The sequence below is a fragment of the Triturus cristatus genome, chromosome 3_2 (genome assembly GCF_964204655.1).
Source record: "Triturus cristatus chromosome 3_2, aTriCri1.1, whole genome shotgun sequence".
In the NCBI taxonomy this organism is placed as follows: domain Eukaryota; kingdom Metazoa; phylum Chordata; class Amphibia; order Caudata; family Salamandridae; genus Triturus; species Triturus cristatus.
The window spans coordinates 901,085,056-901,107,160 of record NC_140584.1 but is presented as its reverse complement, the minus strand read 5'-3'; the positions used below and the strand labels follow the sequence as shown (position 1 = coordinate 901,107,160).

The window sequence follows — 22,105 nt, the reverse complement described above, 5'->3', positions numbered from 1 at the left end:
AGAGAGAAAGGTGTCGACTGGATAGTAGCATTACCAGTTGCACTCTTTTACATGAGAATGGTAGCACACTCGAGAACAGGGCTATCCCCGTATGAGGTGATCTTCGGTAGACCACCGAATATGTGGGGGACGCCTATACCCCGTAAAATAACTGATGTTGACTGTAATATGCTGACAGATTACCTGGCTTCCTTGATGTCTGCACTACAATCTTCTCGTTCACAGGTAGCTGCAGCCTTTCCCGACAACACTGAGGCGAAACCCCATGACGTTGTTCCGGGTAATCTTGTCTTTGTGAGAAATTTCGACAGGAAAAATCAACTGGAGCCCAGGTGGAAAGCACCCAAGTTGGTCCTGTTGACCACAAGAACAGCCGTGAAGATCGAGGGACGCAAAGGTTGGATTCATTCAAGTCACATAAAAAAATTTCATGGACTACCTTCAGATATAGACACTGTGCCCTGCACTCCCTCACAGACTGATTCAAAACTTCCTTTGGTGGAAAAAACTGAAAGCGAACTTTACAGAGTTAAGTTAAGGCCTAGGACGTCGAGCAATTTGATTGTTTAAGTCCTCTCCAAGGTGAAGCGGTTGAATTGTCTCTGACATGTATCCCCTGGACCTAAGTAGAGGAAATACCGGAAAAATGTTGAAACGACAGGCGTATTGTAAATCACTGCGTAGCCACTGCATAGTGACATTATTAATCTTGTTTTTATTGAGTCTTTTAATAACTATTACAAGTATGTTGTTGCACATATATTACCCTATTTCTAGACATGTTTATAATGTTACTGCTGAACATTCTTTTAGTGACTTACCTCCGCATGAATTGTCTTATAGACTTGCGCTGCGCAACAACACCTTCATTAGTATGTTGCATCATTCCCATCAGACTAGTAATGCCACCAATTGTTGGGTGTGTGGCCGACTCCCTCCCTATTAGAATAACAAAGGAGTTCTGCCTTTCTTTCCACATCCGTTCACACACAATGGCTCCTGTGGAGCATGGTTTAATTTATTAAATTCCATAGACCCAGACACAGCAGTTTATCAACAACATTGGATATGGGGAAATCTGAATCTAGTTTTATTCAAAGTCTGTCACCCTAATAAGGAGGGTCACCCCAGTAGAACAGGAACTGATTTAGAAAATGAAGTGTATAAATTAGGTAATTTTACGCCTAATCTTATGATTTTGAATATCAAAACCGAAGTTGAACTAATTCTGCCCACTATGTCTGTATTTCCAGTTAAGGGTGAATTATGTGTGAGAAAAGTTGGTTCCATACATATGGGCCATAGCCAATGCGTTACTACAGTAGAATATAGTGATCAAGGTAAATCTTCATTTAGAGCTTCTCGCCATTCTTACTTTATATGTGGTCAGACTGCATATATGCGTCTGCCTCTAGATTGGGATGGTACCTGTTACATAGCATTCCTTTTGCCACCTGTTTTCCTAGCTCCCCCTGATTATTATCGAAATGTTCATTTAGTACACAATAGAGAGCGAAGAGATCTCCCAGTTGTCGATTATACTGAGACGGCATGGGACAAGTATGTAGATTTCAATAAGGGTATCTTTCCCTATATAGGTACAATATCAAATAGTAAACTGATACGCAGACTAACCAAGACTCTTGAAGCTGTAGTAAACGAGACTATAGCCGCCCTAGGCAATCTGACAGAGGAACAATAAGTGATAAGAATTGTTGTTCTCCAGAATAGTCTTGTCCTTGACGTCATCCTGGCCGATAGGGGCGGAGCTTGCAGGGTCATCGGATCCAGCTGCTGCATATTCATACCAGAAAATTCGCCATCCGTATATAAAGCCATCACTCGCCTTCATAAGATAGTAAGCCAGATACACCAGAACCCAGGCACTTGGACTTGGTCCAGTTGGTTCTGGAATACGGTATCAGCCTGGGGATGGAGAGTTCTATCCTTCCTAGGTATTGGCCTTCTCATACTATTCAGTTGCTGTCTATGTCTACAATGTGGACCAGCAATTTGTGGTCTGTGTGCCACATCGTGCATTCCACATCAAGATTTTCATTCAAGATCACGGAAGAAGAAAGAAGAACAAATGATGCTATATGAACAGATCAATGGATTAATGAAGATTGATATCTCGTGAAGGGCAAGAAGGGGACAAGGAGGGAATGTGGAAATGTGGATTTTCCTGGTCAGTTATGTCCCCTATCTTGGACCCCAACGGTTCTATATGCATGTTACAAGTACATGTATGTTCCCTCCAGTTCCAGTTTCTAAGACGCAAACATATGTGTGTCTACCGTCGACATGTTCTCTGTCAGATCCGCCATCAATGGGCTGGATATTCGATTCCTAAGTATGAAAGGCCACCGACTTTATATGGCTAAGTTACTCCATTTTTACAGTTCAGGCAAGTAGGCCCGATTCTGTCCTCAAAGCCTTTCCCTGCTCTCTGTCTCTGACAGCTTCAGCTTGAGCTCGCATCTGTATCCATGAACTTTGTCCTACTCCCTGTGCAGCTAACGGTGCCTGCCTCGGCCAGTTTTCGCCTGCCTGCCAAGAAGCTGTATTTCACCTTCGAATTATCTATTTTGCTCCTCAGCCGATGCATTCCTGTCTAGTAGTTTAAGTAAACATTCTTCCAGCTACCAAGCAAAGGACTCAGCCTTTCCGTCCTCCTGCAAGTGATTCATAGCCCTGTTGCCATGGAAAGTTTTCTGCCTCTCGCATCTCATATAGACACTTAGGCGTTTGTGCACGCACACAGTCAGTATAGACTAGATTCTGTCCGAGAGTCCTTCCTTGTGGATAACATAGTTCTCTAAACATAGGATGTTAGATATGATTTGGGATTAGGTTGACTTGACCCCCCAGACTTCTTGTCTCCACATGTAGAGCTAAATGTCAAGTCCCCTTCACCCCCTAGTTGCACGTCAATCACACGTCATACTGCTGCGCACGCATCTATGTTAAGTATTATCGTATAGATCCACCTATGTAAGATAACCAGAGCCAATCATGTTTCTTTTTTTCCTTATTACGCCTAGTTTCGATTACGTACCTGTTATGTCACTTTTCTTATCAAATGTTACGCCTTCTACATTCGTTTCATTGTAATGTAATTATTATAAAAATGCATGTCTGTCAATAAAGTATTGTACTTCACTTCCTGAACCCTCGTGGTGACGGAACCTGAAGGCCGCGACTCGAGTCGGCCATTTTTGATGGAATAAAGCCCATTTAGAAAACCTCTTATACCACGGATTCTGCCTCTTGTTATTTTGAGCTATTTTACTTTATTTAAAGATTCCGTATGAAATTCAGTCCGGTAAAAAAGATTTTATTTACCACATTAGGCAACACTGCACTTTTCACTTTCTCTTAGTACTTAAAAGAACATTTATTTATTTTATTCTTATTTAACATTCCAAATACTTAATTCAGTGTATTTATCAACATTGACCCCATGTTTCTAAATCCACCACTCTCTTAGGTTACCTTGCATTAAATGTGTTCTCATTTGCACATCCTTCTTTGCGGCATGATCTGATCACTGAATTTCCCTGTTAGTTTATTTTTTATTGGAGAACATTTCATACAAAATATATGTTATAATTTTCACTGTGCAATTCACACAATATCATGATAAACTATAAAAAAAATCATATTTTACATTTGCCTCTCTCAACCAATTACAGGATCATTTTAGTTTATCGATTGTGTAAATATTATCTCACTTTTTGTTTTTTATTCCATGGTTTTAAATAAATCTTGCTCGCTGCTATCCTTACTGCATGGTTTTTTATCAGTTATAAAAATGTTTACATTTGCAACTTCACTCCACAACATTAAGTATATGGTTTGATTTACAGTAGAAAGTGATTACCAACCTTCTCACTAATATACACACAAAAATTACTCATAATATGCAAAGGCCATCTGTCAAACTAGTTTGAGTATCATAAAAAAAGCTAGGATAGGATTCAAAGGGAGGTTAACCTTCATTTGAACTGTAATATAAGTACAAAATATTCCTCTAAAATGAATGTATTCATTGCCACGTTATATGAAACCATGTTCACTCAGTTTGTGTAATTCATCTGACCAGCCACAGCTCGTACAGGTAAGAGCGGTGTGGGGGGAGTCAGGGGGGGATTTTGACAGACGACCACGAGGAAATTAAATAAATAATTAATTTTCCCTCGTGGTCGTCTGTCGAAATCCCCCCTCACCCGGGCCCACAGCTCTTACCTGCTCGACCAGCAGTTGCATCTGACACAATGTGTCCTAATATTTTGGTAATTTTGTTTAAAAACATAGGGGATATATTAAGTAACAATTTAGCAAACGCATTGCATTAGCCTAAAATTGGCCTCTCCAATGGCTTCCAGGTTCATCGGATTACTAGTTTTCATTATTTCAGTAGCTAAGGTAATTTGTACTTCATTTCCGCATCATCTCTTTGTGGCTTTTAAGAACTACATATTATTCTTACTTACCACAAGTATGTTGTACCATTCCTCAAATCCATGTGGTGATCACAGTGATATAAATTAGAAAATAGTTAGCTATTTATTTGGTGTACTTTGTGTCTTCACTTGTAGAAATATGCTTTTTCATTTTTGGCACTCTATTGTCTACCTACAGTTAATACTGGGATCAATCCATTCCCAAGCAACTTTTTGTCTTCACTTTTGGAATCGTTTCTTGCTGTAGTTTTAAAGGGTGTTCAAACGCATTTGCTATGTTACCTTCTGGATTTCGGATCTGCATTAGTAATAAATGTTAACTTCATCTTCTACATTCTTAAAATTCTCAGTTTAGTGGAATACGAACGAGATACTTTTCTGCTTTGAAGCTTTTGAAATAGCAGTTTGAATGGTAAATCTACATTCTCTTTTCAAATTCCACTTTTTTCTTCTGTGTGTACTATTTTCATTCTTTAGCGAGTAATCAGAAAAATGTATTCCTGTTTATGTAATTTTACACAGGAGCTTTCGGCTTCACTTTCTTCTCATTTTTATTGCTATAAGAATCTTTATCTTTAAACTTTAGCTCCAATTTTGCATATTTAAATTAATTATTTGTTTTTTCTTATCTTTTAGTTTCTCCTACTGGATTGATGATGACAAATGCTTTGTAGTCAATGTTTCAAAATTACAATGTGACCTCAGATTCTTTGTCATGGTCTTCTCACTATTTTGTGAAGCTTGTCTTCCTAGTACATACTTGTTGCAGTCATCATTGTATTGGTGAAGGCCCATATTCTTGCCTCCAGCATTGCTACAAAGTTCCCCTTTTATCTTTCCCCCTATTGCCTACTTTATGTAGCACCACAAAAATACCACGATTTCAGTTTTCAATCTAATACATGGACCCTTAGTCAAAATTCGATCTACTTTCTCCCACGATAAAATTGTCACCATATGTTAAATAAGCCTTTGTGTGGACACCAATACTGCAAACGTAGTATTTAGTTTTGAAACAAATAAGGGCTTTCCATACTATAACACTATACACTTATACTAGCTCAACGTGTGTTATGTTTCATTTTTATACACATCTTCATTGAAAGTTTGAAATTATGACTGGATCCATACTGTGTACAATTTCAAATTAAAAAAATAAAATCTACCTCAAGATAGTCAGGGTTGTCCAGATGACACACTGCCTTGCACTTAAAAGACTATCCATTGTTTCAACCTGAAGGTCCGAATTCAAATTACAAAGCCAACTTATTTGCAAAGGTCTTTGAATAATGTAGCTGAACCAAAGGCTCTACCATTGGAAACAATTGTGCAAAAGTGGTGACATGGTATTTAAGGATGGCACTGTTGCAACCATTGGAACTTTGATAATAAATGCCCTAAATTTTCATTCACTTAAACCACATCTATTAAAACAACAAAATGCATAATCTAAACGTGAAAGAATGATGCAAGCAATGCATATTTTATTGATTTCTTGCTGTAGAAATGTGTTATACAAATTTCAAAATGTAGTTCGGATTTTCTTTTAGATACACATTTACAGATGCATAAAACTTCATTCTTGATATCCTAATTACATAAAAAAAATAAGTAGAACGTTTGACAGACATTATTTTTAAGAAGTTCAGTTTTAACATAATCCAGTATAGATTGGAACATTAAACTCCATCAATGTTAATTCATTCACCTATTTTTAATAACTCATTACAAGTTTTATACACAGATTATTCACATGACAGAATGGCAATATGCAGTCTTTTAAATAAAATCATACTAATGGGAGTAGACTTAATGGAACTATACCTACAGCCCCACATAAGCCCCTCTTAAAGTATTGCGTTAGTTCCCTAATTTTATCACTCATCCCATTTACCCCAAACAGTCCTGAATAAAAACACATCTAATTTAAGGGCATATTGAATGCTATCTAGAGAAAATATAAATGCAAGAAAGGTCAGCGTGTCAATATCCATTTCAAACAGAACCACCAAACTGGAAGTGCAATATATTGAACAGAGAGATATTCAGCCCTTTATTTCTCACCTTTCTCTAGGATGTAAATCAATTACGCCTACTCCTTCTTGAATACGCTTAGTAATTCTGCTTTGAACTTTATCACAATCGTCTGGTCAGTTACGACTTTTTCAAATTTTCAAGAAAAAGGCACATGCCGTGTATTGTATTTTAAGTCATATACTCCAAATGTATTTTTCTATAATAGGCTCATTATTGCTAGCTTTTATGTATTGAGATGATTTGGTAGTTTGTCATCTCAATGTTTTTGTTCTTCTAGCGTATATGCACCACTCCTCCCTCATATTCCTCTATAGCATTTGATTGGTTGAGTAAACTCCATCTGTCTCAGTTTTCTTGAATATACTCACTCCTACTTTGGCAAAATTGGGTTGCTGTAAAGAGATTACTTTTCTTTTTGTTGAAAAGGCAGACTTTCAATGTATGACTATTACACTGGGTCAGCTAAGTCATTTGTCTTCAGATTTCTTAAAAAAACAAAAACCTACTTGCCATACGGTATTTCATACATTCCAAGCAACTTAAGTAAAATAACGTCATGTGCCTTAGATTTTATTGCTATAGTGGTTGTGACCCATTTACAGGAATGGTCTAAAATACTATTTACTAAATGTTAGAAATGGTTATGCTATGCAAAGCTAGTCCTTCAAGATTAGGTTGAACCATGTTAAAAATGGTACATGATAAAATAAACAAATTAAATGACCTCTAATGATTGAGGGATACTCATCTGCAATGAATAAATATTTGGTTGCATAGATATGAAAGAAATTGAATGCTTGGTTTAAAGAGGAAATTCAACCTCATGTATTTAAATCTGTAGTCTCGACTTCTTTCCCTTCACAGTAGATTTTTGAATCCCTCAAAGAGGGTGATTTTTAAGTTACCAGAGAAGTTAAGTTTTCTTTTCTGTGTTAGACGTGGGACGTCCATCGGGTGTCTGCAGAGGCAATGTAGCAAGGTATAGTTATACAACAAGAGCCCCTTTCAGTTAACACACAACTCATCTTGCTAAACATTGACTGGGAAGACACACCTATCTGGAAATCAAGACCTGCAACATACCAAGAGGTATCAGACAAATTATGACTGTGGCCTCCACATCGAAGTACTGAACTTTCTATTAACCCTCTTGAAACTGAAGGAAAGAGAGAACGCTGAGGCTTGAGTAAAGCAACAGTGGTCAAAGACAAAGCCCTCATTTGGAAAAATGTTGATAGATATTAGAAATTATGACCCTGGTTCAATATTAATAATCAGCCTAAATTAACATTATTACTTCAAAATGAGCTTATAAAAAGCACTTGCCATAATTGAAAATCAAGGGGAAAAACATCGAGAATGCATTCATCTAGAGGTGATCAAGTCTACTGCTGAAACTACTAAGCTGAGACTACTAAGCCATGAGTATGGGCTGAAGAAGCATGAATTGATAAAAAAAAAATCCCTTGAAATAGTGGTAAGAAGAGAATTATATAAATTACCTAAATGGTGAATATGATTGCCGATATACGGTTAACTCAACAGCACCGATAAATGTACTGCAAACCACTCTGGAACGTTTGATGGTCTTTAGAGACAACAGAAAAAATGTATCCCACAGAACAGACGCAACGTCAGGAGACAATAACATGTCTCAAACAGCAGGCCTCATCACTGCTCAAGCTGGTTCAATTCAAAGGGATAAGTTATTTTCTGCAGCTCTCTGGGTTTATAGGCCATCTGCTTTTGTGACAAGTAATAAAAAACAACAATAGGATAAGGTATTCAGACACTATGGGTAGAGGTTTCATTGAAGTCTCCCCAGATGTCTGCAGCAAACTGGTAATTCTTCAGCCAACAAATGAAAGAGAACTGGTTTGTTTCTCGGGTTCACAGGTCCACACATGTTTGCTCAAAGCCTCTGCAATATCCCAGCAACTGTGCAGCTGATTCAATAACTTGGGGCCAATTTGCAAACAAATTCAGACTGTAAACTGACAAAGTGTTACTAGGCTAATGGAAAGGTCTCTTGTGAATTCACATGCAGTGCAAATTCTTGCACTGCAACAGGCCATACCGAGTGATGCCAAGATGTAATTCAGAGCATGTAACGTTTGAGACCTCAAACGTGATATATTCATGTTGCAGTTTTAGAGTGGCATTCTTTAATGAAAACATCATAAAGCATCGTAGTTCGCTCAATAATGAATGCAAATGAATTCAAGTATTAATTTTAAAAGGTGCCTACAAAGAAGTTTTGACAAAGACAACAGGTCTTCACTTTGGAAGCCTGCAATCTTTTTAAAGTCATTTTTGCGAGCATATGAAATGTGAATTACATGTGTTTAAGCACTAAAAGCTTAGAAATGTGATTCTGAAGACAGTGTTCAGGTGTTTGCAAAAACATGATTAAAAAATGAACCCTTGCAAAAAGGAATTTAAAAAAAGTTAAATTAAAGTAGAAATTGGTCCGCTAGCTCTGGCACTAAAATAGACTATTTTGAAGGAGGTGTGCACATGTACACAAGCAAAATTCCATCATCCATCACTTACAGTAAGAAAGCCAAGAGCTGAAGTGTGTGGACACACTTACCTATACTGTATGATGTGGTGGACACAAACAAAATGTGAATGACACCTGAACTGACCAATGGATGAAGAGAGTTGTCCAAAAGCCCCTGCAAGTATATAAATATAAATGTATGTATTTTAATTTTGGATTTTTGGGAAAACAATGTGCTGGTGAGTGCTAAAGTTGTCCCTAAACCAGACCTAAAATGATCATGTACGCCGCAGTGTGTACATGATACATATCTATACAGTCATGTCCATCAACGGATTTCAGTACTCTGCTGTAGTATTGTTAGTTATGATTTTGAACAGTAAGGCTGTAATGAAAAAGTGCATAAAAATCGGTTGTATATTTGGTTACTTTCAGCTTCAAAATATTTCTATACGGGACAAACTAAAAAGATACAATTAAAAACACAGAACACGATGATGTAATTATGAAGAGAGGAATAAACGGGTCCTGCCGGTTTCTCAATGTAGGTTTTGATCCTTCTTAGTTGGACAGCACCATCTGCAAAGGAAGAGAAGAATAAAAATCACGGGAAATGAAGGCTGTGTTGAATCACGTTCATTACTAGAGCCACTTTGTCTCTCGTTTATATGCTATACCAAAAGCAGAATATACAACGCAAATAAGCAAACGCGAATTATATTCACCTTTCAGTCTGCACTAGGACTTCCATGCTTTTATCAGCTACTTGAAATGAACAGCTCCATTAAACGACAAAAATTTCTAAGCCCTGGATTGCTAAACATTTAGACTTATTAGCAGAAGACGGAACAACGCATGACTCCTACTTTTAAATGCACAACACAGAATTACTTGCAACAAGGACATAGGTGAAGCATGGCACAGTAATCAAATTTGTTTAAGAGTAGGTCTCCATTCACACAAATATTGGAGTATAAACGTGGCATAAGAGACAGAACTGCCGACTTTGGAACTGAGGAACCAGGGTCGCGTCTCTGCATTGGCGCAATATCATGTGGTTCTGGGCAAATCACTTAATCTCCTATGCATAAATTTAAAAAAATGAATGTGTCTTGTGTAATGTAACTGGTTGTCATGTTAAGTGCTCTTATACATTCGGGTCAGCTTCGCGTGAGAAAGAAAACAAAAACGATTTTAAAAAAAATACATTGTTCTGATGATAAAATTCAATGTTGTCACTTCACTTGTACCAATGAAATTTGCTGCAATTCTGTTCTGAAGAAGATGCGCTGCATCAAGATCAAAACGTTTATCATCCACCACCCGAAAGCAAAGCTACATCATGGGTCACATGCCTGCGGGGCCAGAAGGACAACCCAGATTCTGGCTAGACGGTTAGAGCCCTATTTCACCCCCCCTCCACCTTTAATCCACCATCAACAGCAATGCCACCAGAAATACTGTCCTTTGAAAGACTTGTCCTACGTGAAGTTATGGGCCTCCAGAAACAATTTGAATATGTCCCCTACAACCTCACCTTGGTGGAGAAACAAGCACTCCTGGGCCTCAAGGAAAGGACCGATCTCATCATTAAACCCGCAGATAAAGGGGGAGGAATCGTGGTCATCGACATTGACAAATATGACCTTGAGATAAAGAGACAACTATCCAACACTCTTCATTATCGCAAACTCACGAAAGACCCACTACCCGATTTAAAAATCAAGATCGAACAAGTTACCAACCTAGCCAAAACTAAGAACATCATTTCACAGAAAGAATTTTTATTCTTGAACAATCAACATCCTCAGACACCAGTGATTTATGTACTATCCAAGGTGCATAAAGACAGCAGGAACCCACCTAGACGACCTATAGTTTCTGGTTGTGGCTCCATTCTCGAGCCACTGGGAAAATATATTGATGCCATCATCAAAAAATGTGTTCCGCTGACCGAAACAATTATACGTGACAGTATGGACCTGATCAAAACCATTGAGGACAGACCGAACGATACCAACAGTGAACTCATGGTGAGACTCGACATAGAGTCCCTTTACACCAGCATCCCCCATGAGGAAGGCCTCTTAGTCATTGAAGAACTACTCAAGCAAAGACGTAGACCTACCTAGATCCCCACGGACTTTATCATGAATCTACTACACATCGCCCTGGAGAATAACTACTTCCTCTACGAGGACACATTTTATTTACAGATCAAGGGTGTCTCTATGGGCGCATGTTTCACCCCAAATGTTGGGATTCTTTTTGTATACAATCTCAAGATGGCACACATACTTACCCCCAATAACCCATTCCACACACACATCAACTTATGGCGTCGTTACATAGATGACATCCTTCTGCTGTGGAAAAGCCCATCTGACTTATTGGACTCCTTTGTCAACTGGCTAAACCAATCCCAACCCCACTTAAAATTCAAATCAGACCACAGATCCAACAATTTACCTTTTCTGGACATCACCATCCCTGTAGAGGACGGCATAATCGATACCACCCTGTATCGCAAACCTACTGAACGCAATACTCTATTGCATTACTCAAGCTACCACCCACGGGGCCTCAGGGATGGTTTACCCTACGGCCAATTTTTGCGTATCCATAGGAATTGCAAATGGCGAAAAGACTACTTCAGGGAATCAGATATCCTCTATCGCAAACTTGTCTCCAGAGGTTACCCGCCACGCTTGGTTTTCCGTACCCGCAAGAGAGCCGGATACTGCCACCGGGATCAAATCCTTACACCTCAACCTAAAAAAACAAATACCAGAACCCCATTCACCAACTGCCGGTCCCAAAACGTGATCTACGCAATCAGATGCCCGTGTGATCTCGTTTACATCGGTCAGACTACCCAAATGGTGAAACAGAGAATAATACAACACAAAAGCAGGATTCACTGCAAAGTCTTGACTGCCCCCCTTGGTGACACACTTCCATGAAAAAAAACACACCGAATTGGCTATGACCTGGCAAGTGATCGATCAACCATCGCTACCCATCAGGGGCAGCAACCTTCAAACCTTACTAAACAGAAGTGAATGTAAATGGATTACACTCTGCAATTCAGTGGACCAGGGTTTGAACACCATTGATGAATGTAACAGTACAGAATAAGGAATATGCTACTTACCAGTATGCATCTGTTCTTGGCATGTAGAGCTGCAGATCTACACACTATGCATAGATCGCCATCTGGTGTTGGGCCCGGACGTTTGGACTTGTTTTTGTCCTGGAAAGTCTTTGGAAGTCACGAGATAGGCGACTCCTCCTTTGGATCACAGTGCGCATGGGCATCGGCTCCATCCTCAGATTGTTTTTCGCCAGCATGGAAATGATGGAGCTTTGTAAGAAACAGGAAAGATGCCCATGTATGCTGTATCTAAATAAGATAATACTGGAACAGATAAAGGTAGCCGGGGAGGCGGGTGGGCGTGTGTAGATCTGCAGCTCGACATGCCAAGAACAGATGCATACTGGTAAGTAGCATATTCCCTTCGAGGCATATGAGCCGCAGATTACATACTATGCATAGATTGTATAGCAGTATCCCCTCTTAGCGGCGGCCACCAGTATCTGTTGCGGTAGTTTGAAATAGTGTTTTGAGTACAGCCTGGCCCAAACTAGCTTGTTGTTTAGTTTGCACATCTACACAATAGTGTTTTGTGAATGTGTGCGGTGTAGACCATATAGCTGCTCTGCAGATATCATCTAAGGGAATGCTCCCTAAAAATGCCATTGAAGCCCCTATCTTTTGTGTAGAGTGGGCTTTAGGAGGAACAGATGATATACGTTTTGCTTTGTGGTAGCAAATTTGTATGCATTTGACAATCCACCTAGCTATCCCAGATTTTGATGTGGGGTTGCCTTTGTGTGGTGGTGAGAAAGACACGAAAAGTTGTTTGGTATTACAAAAAGGTTGTGTTGTCTCGATGTTGTAAAGCAATGCTCTTTTGACATCTGAAGTATGAAGAGCTCTTTCTGTGACTGTTTGTGGCAGCCAGAAGAATACGGGCAGCTCCACAGATTGATTGAGGTGGAAGTGAGAAATGACTTTAGGAAGGAATTTAGGAGTAGTTCGGAGAACAATCTTATAATGATGCATCTGCAGAAAGGGTTCCTGAATGGTTAGTGCCTGCAGTTCGCTAACTCTTCGTAAAGAAGTAATGGCTACTAGGAAAGCAACTTTCCTTGTTAAGAATTGTAGCTCACATTTATGTAGAGATTCAAATGGAGGACCTTGCGAGAACGATGTTTAAATTCCACACAGGTGAAGGTTGTACTCTGGGGGGAATTATTCTTTTGAGGCTCTCCATAAAGGCTTTTCTGGCAGGTACTCTGAAAAGTGATAGATGTTGTCTATTTTGTAGATATGCTGCTATGGCAGCAAGATGCAGTCTAATAGACTTGTAGGCTAAGTTGCATCTTTGGAGGTGTAGTAAGTAGCCTATGATGTGTTGGATAGACACATCTAGGGGATTGGAGTTGTTGTTACGACAATATATTACAAAACGTTTCCACTTGGCTGCAGAGCATGCTCTAGTGCTGGGCCGTCTAGCTTCTTTAATGACATTCATACAGTCAGGGGGAAGGTTAAGGTAACCAAATTCTAGGACCTCAGGAGCCAGATCGCAAGGTTGAGCTGAGCTGGGTCCGGGTGTCTGATCTCTCCATGGTTCTGGGTTAAGAGGCGTGGAGAGAGGTGTAACTTCTGGTGCGGAACTACGGAGAGTTCCAGCAATGTGGTGTACCACGGTTGTCTGGCCCAAATTGGAGCAATTAGGATGAGAGTTAAGGAATGTTGCTATAGTTTGCGCACCACTAGTGGAATGAGTGGGAGAGGCGGAAAAGCGTACGCAAATCTACCTGACCAGTTCATCCATATCGCATTGCCTTTGGACAATGGGTGTGGATATCTGGCGGCGAACCTTGGGAATTTGGTGTTTTCGTGGGTGGCGAAGAGGTCTATCTGTGGTTGCCCCCACATTGGAAAAAACGGTTGAAGAACTTGCGGATGAAGTTCCCACTCATGGATCCGTTGTGTTTGACGGCTCAACAGATCGGCTATGGTGTTTTGGACTCCTGGGACATGTTGGGCTAGGAGAAAAATGTTCTGAGGTATAGCCCTCCTCCATATGTTCTGTGCTAGCTGAGAGAGCTGCAGCGAGTGTGTCCCGCCTTGTTTTTGTATGTAGTACATGGCTGTCATGTTGTCCGTGCGGACTAAGACAGCCGTGCCTGATATTTGTTTTTGAAATGCTTTTAAGGCTAGGAATATGGCTAGTAACTCCAGGTGGTTGATGTGGAGTAACTTTTGTTGAGTGTTACACCTGCCCTGCATGGTGTGATGTAGTATGTGAGCTCCCCATTCAGAGAGCGATGCGTCTGCTGTCATAACTATTTGAGGAACCGGCTCTAGGAACGGTCGCCCTTTGGAAAGGTTCTTGGTGTTCCACCACTGCAGAGAGCGATGAGTACGACCGTCTACCAACACTAGATCTGTTAACTGACCTTGAGCCTGGTTCCATTGGCGTGCTAAGCACTCTTGGAGAGGACGCATCTGGAGTCTTGCAGGAGGCACTATGAATATGCAAGAGGCCATCATCCCTGTGAGTTGCAGGAACACTCGAGCTGGAAGAGTGTTGCGATTGGAATTTGGTGAGAAGAGCCTGCATGCTTGCTATCCTGGCGGGACTGGGATAGGCTAACGCTTTTGAGGTGTCTATTGTGGCACCGAGGTATTGTATTGTTGTGTGTGGGACAGTTGCAGATGGGACATGGTGTGGTTTACTGTGAACCCCAGGTCGTGGAGTAGTTGGATAGTGTCGTACGTGTGTTGTACACACTGGTTGTATGAGCTGGCTTTTATGAGCCAGTCGTCCAGATATGGGAAGACGTGAATGTGCTGCCACCACCGCTAGGCACTTGGTAAACACTCGTGGTGCTGTTTTGACTACAAAAGGGAGTACTTTGAATTGATAGTGCTGACCGTCCACTACAAATCTGAGATACTTCCTGTGAGCGGCGTGAATGGGAATGTGGAAATAGGCGACCTTGAGGTCTATAGTAGCAATGAAGTCGCCCTGTGAAAGCAGAGGAAGGACCTGGAGTGTGATCATGTGGGAATGGTCTGAGTGTATGTATAGGTTTAGGGGTCTGAGGTCTAGAATAGGCATAGAGAGCCATCCTTCTTTGGTATGAGAAAATACAGGGAGTAAAGTCCCTTGTTTTGTTGGTGCAGGGGAACTGGTTCTATTGCTCTTTTTTGTAGGAGGGAGATTACCTCCTGCTTTAGTAGTAACAAATGTTCTTGTGACATTGGACGCTGTTTGGGTGGTATGTTTGGGGGTTAGATGTTAGTTCGAGACAGTAACCTGATTGAATTATCTGTTGCACCCACCTGTCTGAAGTGATGTTGGTCCAGACAGGAACAAATTGTTGGAGTCTTCCCCCGACTGGAGTGGAATGGTCTGGGGAAAGTGGAGGGAAGTCAATTGGTGGAGGCAAAGCGGGAGTTGTTGGTTTTTTCTCTGCCTTTGTTGTTGTTCCCCCTGTAACCACCTTTTTTGGTAACCTCTAGTAAAGGTGGAGTGGGTGGGAGCTTTGTAAGAAGTGGAGTGGCTATCCGAGGAGTAGCCTCTGGGGGTGCTCCTGAAGGATGAGCAACGAAAGAAACGTCCGGGAGCTTGCGACTGCAAGGCTCCCATAGATTTAGCTGTGTATCCTTCTTCATTTTTTCAAGGGATACGTCAACCTTAGGGCCAAATAGGTGTTGCTCATCGAATGGTTGATTGTGAGTGGAAATCTGGACTTCAGGTTTGAAACCTGAAATGCGTAGCCAAGCATGCCTATGCAAAAGGACACTGGTGTTTATTGCCCTTGAAGCGGTATCTGCTACATCTAAGGCACAACGGATGGAGGTGTTAGTAATGGTTTTACCTTCTTGTATGAGTTCATTGGCCCTATTTTTATACCTGTCTGGAAGGTACTGCATTATGGACTCAAGCTCATCATAATGTGCCCTGTCATACCTAGCTAACAGCGCTTGAGTATTGGCAATGCGCCAGATGTTTGCCACCTGTGACGCCGTTCGTTTGCCAGAGGCGTCGAGGAGTTTAGACTCCTTATCTAGTGGTGGTGCGTCACCTGATGATTGGGAATTGCCTCTTTTTCGTGCATTTGAGACTACAAGAGAGTCTAGTGGTGCGGGGCCTTTAATGTAGGCTGGATCAGTAGGGGCGGCCTTATACTTTTTTCGATCCTAGGGTTGATGACTCGAGCCCTGACCGGGTCTTTAAAGACCTCTGGTGCATGCTTAATGACCTCCTTAAGCATGGGTAAAATTGAGGTTGACTTTTGTGTGGTGTCAAAAGTGTCCATGAGAAAATCCTCCTCCACGGGGTCTGTGTGTAGGGCAACCCCGTGGTACTAGGCAGCTCTGTGGAAGAGTTGGTTAAAGCCCATAGTGTCTCTGGGGGGGGGGGGGGGAAGGACTGGAGGGGTAGATGTCTTCTTGTGGGAGGTTAGGGACGTCTGGGATGCTATAATCATCCCAGGGGTCTGGGGAGCCAGTAGGAGTAGGGTCCCCTAGTGGTTGATCGTCCGCACCTCCCCCTGCATCATCCGAGGTGTAATCATCATCACCATCTACTGGAGTAGGGGATGGTGTAGGAGAGTGGTGTGGTGGGGGAGGAGGAGGAGGAGGAGGAGGAAGAGAAGGGATCCTTAATGGAGAGGTAGAAATGTCTCTCTTTTTTGGTGGTGGAGCCGGTGCAGGCGTATCTAGTGGTCGTTTCTTGGAGCTAAGAATCAAGTGACCAGTCTTAGGATCCTTTACAAGAGTTTTTTGGGTAGGATCTGGTCGAAACAGTTCTTCTGTGGGAGGCAGATCCTTCGGTTCCGATGCTTTTGGTTCCGTAGGCTTTTTGGGCACCGACTCGGTAGCAGTTCTGGTTTTGGTACCGTGCGGTTTTGCAGTGTCTTCGGCCAACGGAACCTGTTTCCTCGGTTCTGAGGTCTTTTTCGGCTTTGAAGCATGGGCGTCGGGGCCCTTTGGTGGCAGTTTTTCGCTCGGCTCCGAGTGTGTTTTCTGTATTGAGGAGCCGGTGCCAGTCTTCGGCCCGAGTGCTTGGATGTCGAAGCAGCGGTCGGCGTGGATGAGGAAGAGGACGGCTTCTTTTTCGGTGCCTGTGGATGTTTTTCGGCACCAAGGGTAGGCTGACTCGAGCCCGAGTCACCTGAAGGCTTAGTAGGCTTCTTTACCGGGCCCGGAGGTGGGGCATGGGAAGCAGTCTCTCGGTGTGCACCTGGGCCCAAAGGTGAAGGTGTGACCGAATCCTTTTTAGATGGTGGCGAGTGGGGGTCGACATCTGTACTTACGACCCTCTGTGCCGGAGGTGATGTCCTCGACGTCTGAGTCATCGGCTTCGGAGGCGCTGACAAGGCCTTCAACACGCCCCTGCTCTGAAATGTCGACGCCCTCTTGGAAGATGTCGTCGGGGATTGAATACGACGAGCGAGCCATGGTCCTTCGAGGCCGTCGGTCCCAAATCGTCTTCTTGGAGCGGAAAGAGGCACAAGCTGGACATTCTCTGGCCTCGTGCTCCGGTGAGAGGCAGAGGTTGCACGCCTCATGCAGATCGGTGTGGGAAACTTCGACCCACATCGAGGACACTTTTTGAATGGCATCCTTTCCATGAGCCAGATGATAAGGCCCAGGTAGGCCCGAAGGCCTTTGTCGACGACCAGAATCGAAGAAGTTGTTTAGAGTCGCGCCGACTGGGAAACGCGATCGAGACAATACCGTCGAAAAAGGTGAAGGATTGCGCGTCGAAAGTAAGATCGTAAACGGTTCCGAACTGGAGCACGAGAAAACATCCTAGCCCGATGGCGGAAAAAAACAATCTGAGGATGGAGCCGATGCTCATGTGCACTGTGATCCAAAGGAGGAGTCACCTATCTCGTGACTTCCAAAGACTTTCCAGGACAAAAATAAGTGCAAACATCCGGGCCCAACACCAGATGGCGATCTATGCATAGTGTGTAATCTGCAGCTCATATGCCTCGAACACATGATTTCCAGATCCGATCTTGTACCGCCCCCTAAGCCTCAGCTTGTGCTATAGAGCTACTGTTTGTTGTCCCTGTTACACCTTTAGACCCTGTCCCTGACATCCACAGAAACTTGACCCCTTTCTGTATGTGTCAACTTTATTATGGCTTTGTATATAACACACTATTCCTAAATCATGTTATTATTTTTAATCTCAGTTGGACTTTGTTAAACTGTGGGTGATCTATATGTCTCCGCTGTGTGCTTCATATGTTCGTCTACACTGAATACCAGTGGATAGCCTTCACTGTACTATATCCAATTGCTCTGATTCCCCTTTGTTCCAGGCTAATTTTGTATAAATAATGTCTTAATTTTATGTATTTTTTGTGTGTCCATAATGACCTCTGACACTGAGATCTCTGCCAATGGTTTTGAACCGTTTAGTGCGCTTATTGTATTTTATTCATTTTGCTTCACTGTACCATTTCATCTGTTCACTTCCGATAGGATCCATCATTCAGCCCGAAGCTATCCTTCCTTGTCATGCCCGTCTTTAAATCAACAAGATCTGTCTCTGCTCCCTCCTAGAGTCAGCTTTGTTCTCTCCTCCTTGTCCGCCTTGCTCTACACGCCTCTTCCTTGTGCACTTCACTACGCCCAGGCGTCCCTAACAACACCCCTCCCCCCTTTGACATGACCATGCCCAGTCATGGCCATGTGACACCCTGACGTCACATATGCGGAAAGACGTTTACTTTACCCGCATACAGCCGTCTTCATTCTGAGACACCGGCCGACAACCGCACACGTTCGTGGCGGTCCGGATTCAATCGGCGTCCCTCCAGCCCTTTGATTTACTAGAGCTGACAACTGATTTGCATAATACGGTAAGCCTGTGCCTCCCACTTCGGGTTAGGCACCCTTCACTCGATTTACCGATAATTGCTACAGTGGCCGCCAAACTTTTTTACATGGCCCTCCCTCCGCTTTCTATCTAGGTACCCCTGTTTGGACCGCCGCAGTGGATCGGGGATCCGACCCTGCCCACGAGGCTATCAAGGACTACTCCGATAGCCAATAGAGCTTTTCTAGCTTTAATTCAGCAGACGCCTCCCACGCTGAACCATACCCGGTTTTCCTTTCATCCTTGCTGATACCTGGGTCCATCGTAGGTAAGTTAGTCTTCTCGCCTGCCCATGCGTGCTCTTCCCCTCCCGGTACAGATTGCTCATGCCTTAGTTATGTCCTCTAGGTATCCTCCCTTACCTCGCGTAGATGGTATCTACACTACGCCTTACCCGTGTCTCATCCCATACACGCTGGCACTAGTTGATTCACTTTCAACTGACTTGTTTGCTCCCTTGATCTACAGGTAGGCCATTCTCCTACCACCCTTGTTTAACCACAACTTCTGCACCCCCATACCCTGGTTCCCTCACTGAACTTCTTTTTCCTCCCCTTCACAGCACTCCAAATACTTTGGCAATCCGGTCCTGATGATGGTCCTGAATATATGGGGCTGAAACGCCGTCGACCTACCTCTCAGTGCAACTCACGGCGCACATTTCACTCTGGTTCTTCAAAATCAGAAACCCTGTACAGTCACTGTATATAATTATCCATGCTGAACCAGTGATCATTGTATATAACTTTTTGTCACTTTGCGCTGTCCTTTTTTTTTTTTGCACTAGTCACTTGCGCCGTCACTCTTCTTGTCACGAGCACAACGTGCACCAAGCCCCTTTGGGTTGCCATCACAATTTATGCTCACAGTGCTGTTATAACTGTTCTGTATAAACTGTGTTTCTAAATATATGCCGCAAGGAGCACTTTTGAACAAAAAACAGGAGTCTCCCTCTCTTCTTCTTAATGTCATGTACATACCAATGTATTTGCCTTTCCCATTGAATCCAGTTGAGACATTGTTGCTAGTCTTTACTTACTCACCCAGATGTCAACCTGGTCTATGGGTTATACTCCTGTTGTTATTTACTACTTCTCCCAATAAGCTCACTATGTGAGGGAGCTCACAAACAGAGGACCCCGGGACCATGAGTCTGGTGTGATGTGTTCTGGTTACATGCGCTACACCCACCCACACATATGGGGTAGTTTTTTATTAGAAGAGTGAAACCACTGGGTGGTAGGAATTGTATGGCTCTGCACACATTCAGAGCTTTCCCCCAAAGAAATGAGAATAAAATATGTGATTTTAGTTTGAGGTTTTCCGTTCTTTTTAGTTAGAAAACTTTGTAGGATCAACACAAGGCACACCACCCTGGACTTCCACAAGTGTCTACACATAATCAAAGAATGCAAACCATAACACAGAAACAAATGCTTAGGATGTATATTGAGGACTCCATTCAAGACCTGATCCAAGTGTTTGACCTCAAAGTGGTATGCTTATCTCTGCTAGGGTTGATTTCATGAATAGCATGATCATGGAGTGTTCTTCAGTTGAATGTCCCGTTCTCGAAGTGAAAAGCCATCCTCCTTCCTGGAGGTCAAATGTCTATGGAGACAGCGGTGAAGTGGGTTCAAGATGGATTTTATTTAAATGACAGATAAAAAGGGATAGGGATAAGGTTAAAATACCCTTGGTCACTTAGGGCGAACATACCAAACACAAGATGATGGACAGAGTGCTGAAACTTTTCAATCACTCACTCATAGTCGAGAGAGAATATTTGATTTGTTCCACATTCCGTCCATCATTTGTGTGTTTTTTTATGTATCTGAGTTGGCATGGGCTCTTGATCATATAGATCACATACGTGTTCAGTTGGAATGTCTCCACAAAGCTCAATGTACGTCATAATTTAGTTGTAAATTTTTTGTCGCCTTAGATAGATGACATACGGTACAGGATCTGCATGGGTAGTGGCCCATGCTGGTTGAAAACCCCAGGTTGAAAGCACAGTGGAGGCCTGGTTTGATGCTGTGCATGGGCAGTGTGGACAAGATGAGCCCGTAGGTTATTTTTCCTTTTATGGGCAGACCGTGGATTTAGCAAATCTAAGTTGTTTGATGTTAGGATAATCTTACGTTTATTGATGGCTTTTTTTACGTAGATTTAAGGCAGAAAGATATGTTGTGACGCAAGGGAGAATGTTGTCATCCTTAGTTCTATGGGATGGTTCTAAGACTTTCCTGATTTTGGTTTCTTGCTCGTTTAAGATTTGTCTAGGTTTGGCAAATTTTCCTTTTTGCCAGATGACCCCCCGAACCCCCTCCCCCCCAATCTCCAAACAATGTCTCTATTCTGTTCCTCCAGCATCGAGTGAGAGACACCCCCACATTACACTTACCTCACTAAATTGACTGATTTAGTTAAAAGATTCCTCTACTTGGTCATTCTCGGTCTCACTTAAGCTCAATGTTTACTGTTCTTGTGAACTCTAGTTCTCCCCACCTGCAACAGGAGAATTCCTGATGCACACTACCGAGAAGCAACCATGTATATTAAGGCTCCATCCATATTGTCCACAGAAAGATACTCATGACTTGTTGGACGACTACATCTCAAATATTGCTCTGGCCATTGCAACCACCGCCGAATTGGCACCTATGATTAACCTTTCACAGAGCACGATACCAACTATCTTGTCCCAAAGAACCAAACTTCTACATTTCTCTGCAAAGTCAATGGCAAACTGAAGCATCATTGTGGTCCAGACTGATGCCTGTACACTCTGTTCATCACAACTATTAGCTCAGCGCTGAAGCAAAGCTGGAAGTAGTGAACACTAAACAAACCACAATCTTGATTTACTAATACTCGCTCAAATCGGGTTCTGTGACACTTCACATACTATTATGAATCTTAGGATCCTTCTGAATTACTCCACCACCAGTCAGGAATGTTCTTCAAAGTAAAGCAATACCCAACACTGTATTTTCATGTTTTGTGCGTCTTTCTCTAGACTTCAACCAACAGCAAACTTCCTCTATCAGACTAACCATTAACTATCACTGTCCTGCTGACAATTATGTATTTACAGAAGAATGCATGGAGCTCAT

At 42.3% G+C, this 22,105-nt stretch overlaps 1 protein-coding gene across 2 annotated transcripts in view; it reads right to left on the bottom strand.

Annotated features, from left to right (window-relative positions):
* Positions 1-5,928: 5,928 nt before the first annotated feature.
* The window catches only part of ALDH3A2 (aldehyde dehydrogenase 3 family member A2), a 424,152-nt gene continuing 407,975 nt past the window's right edge, over positions 5,929-22,105 (bottom strand). For both annotated transcript variants that reach the window (XM_085649336.1, XM_085649335.1), the window contains one exon: positions 5,929-9,585. In XM_085649336.1, coding sequence (XP_085505462.1) covers positions 9,568-9,585 — 18 coding nt within the window. In that variant the 3' untranslated portion in view covers positions 5,929-9,567. The remainder of the gene's footprint in view (positions 9,586-22,105) is intronic.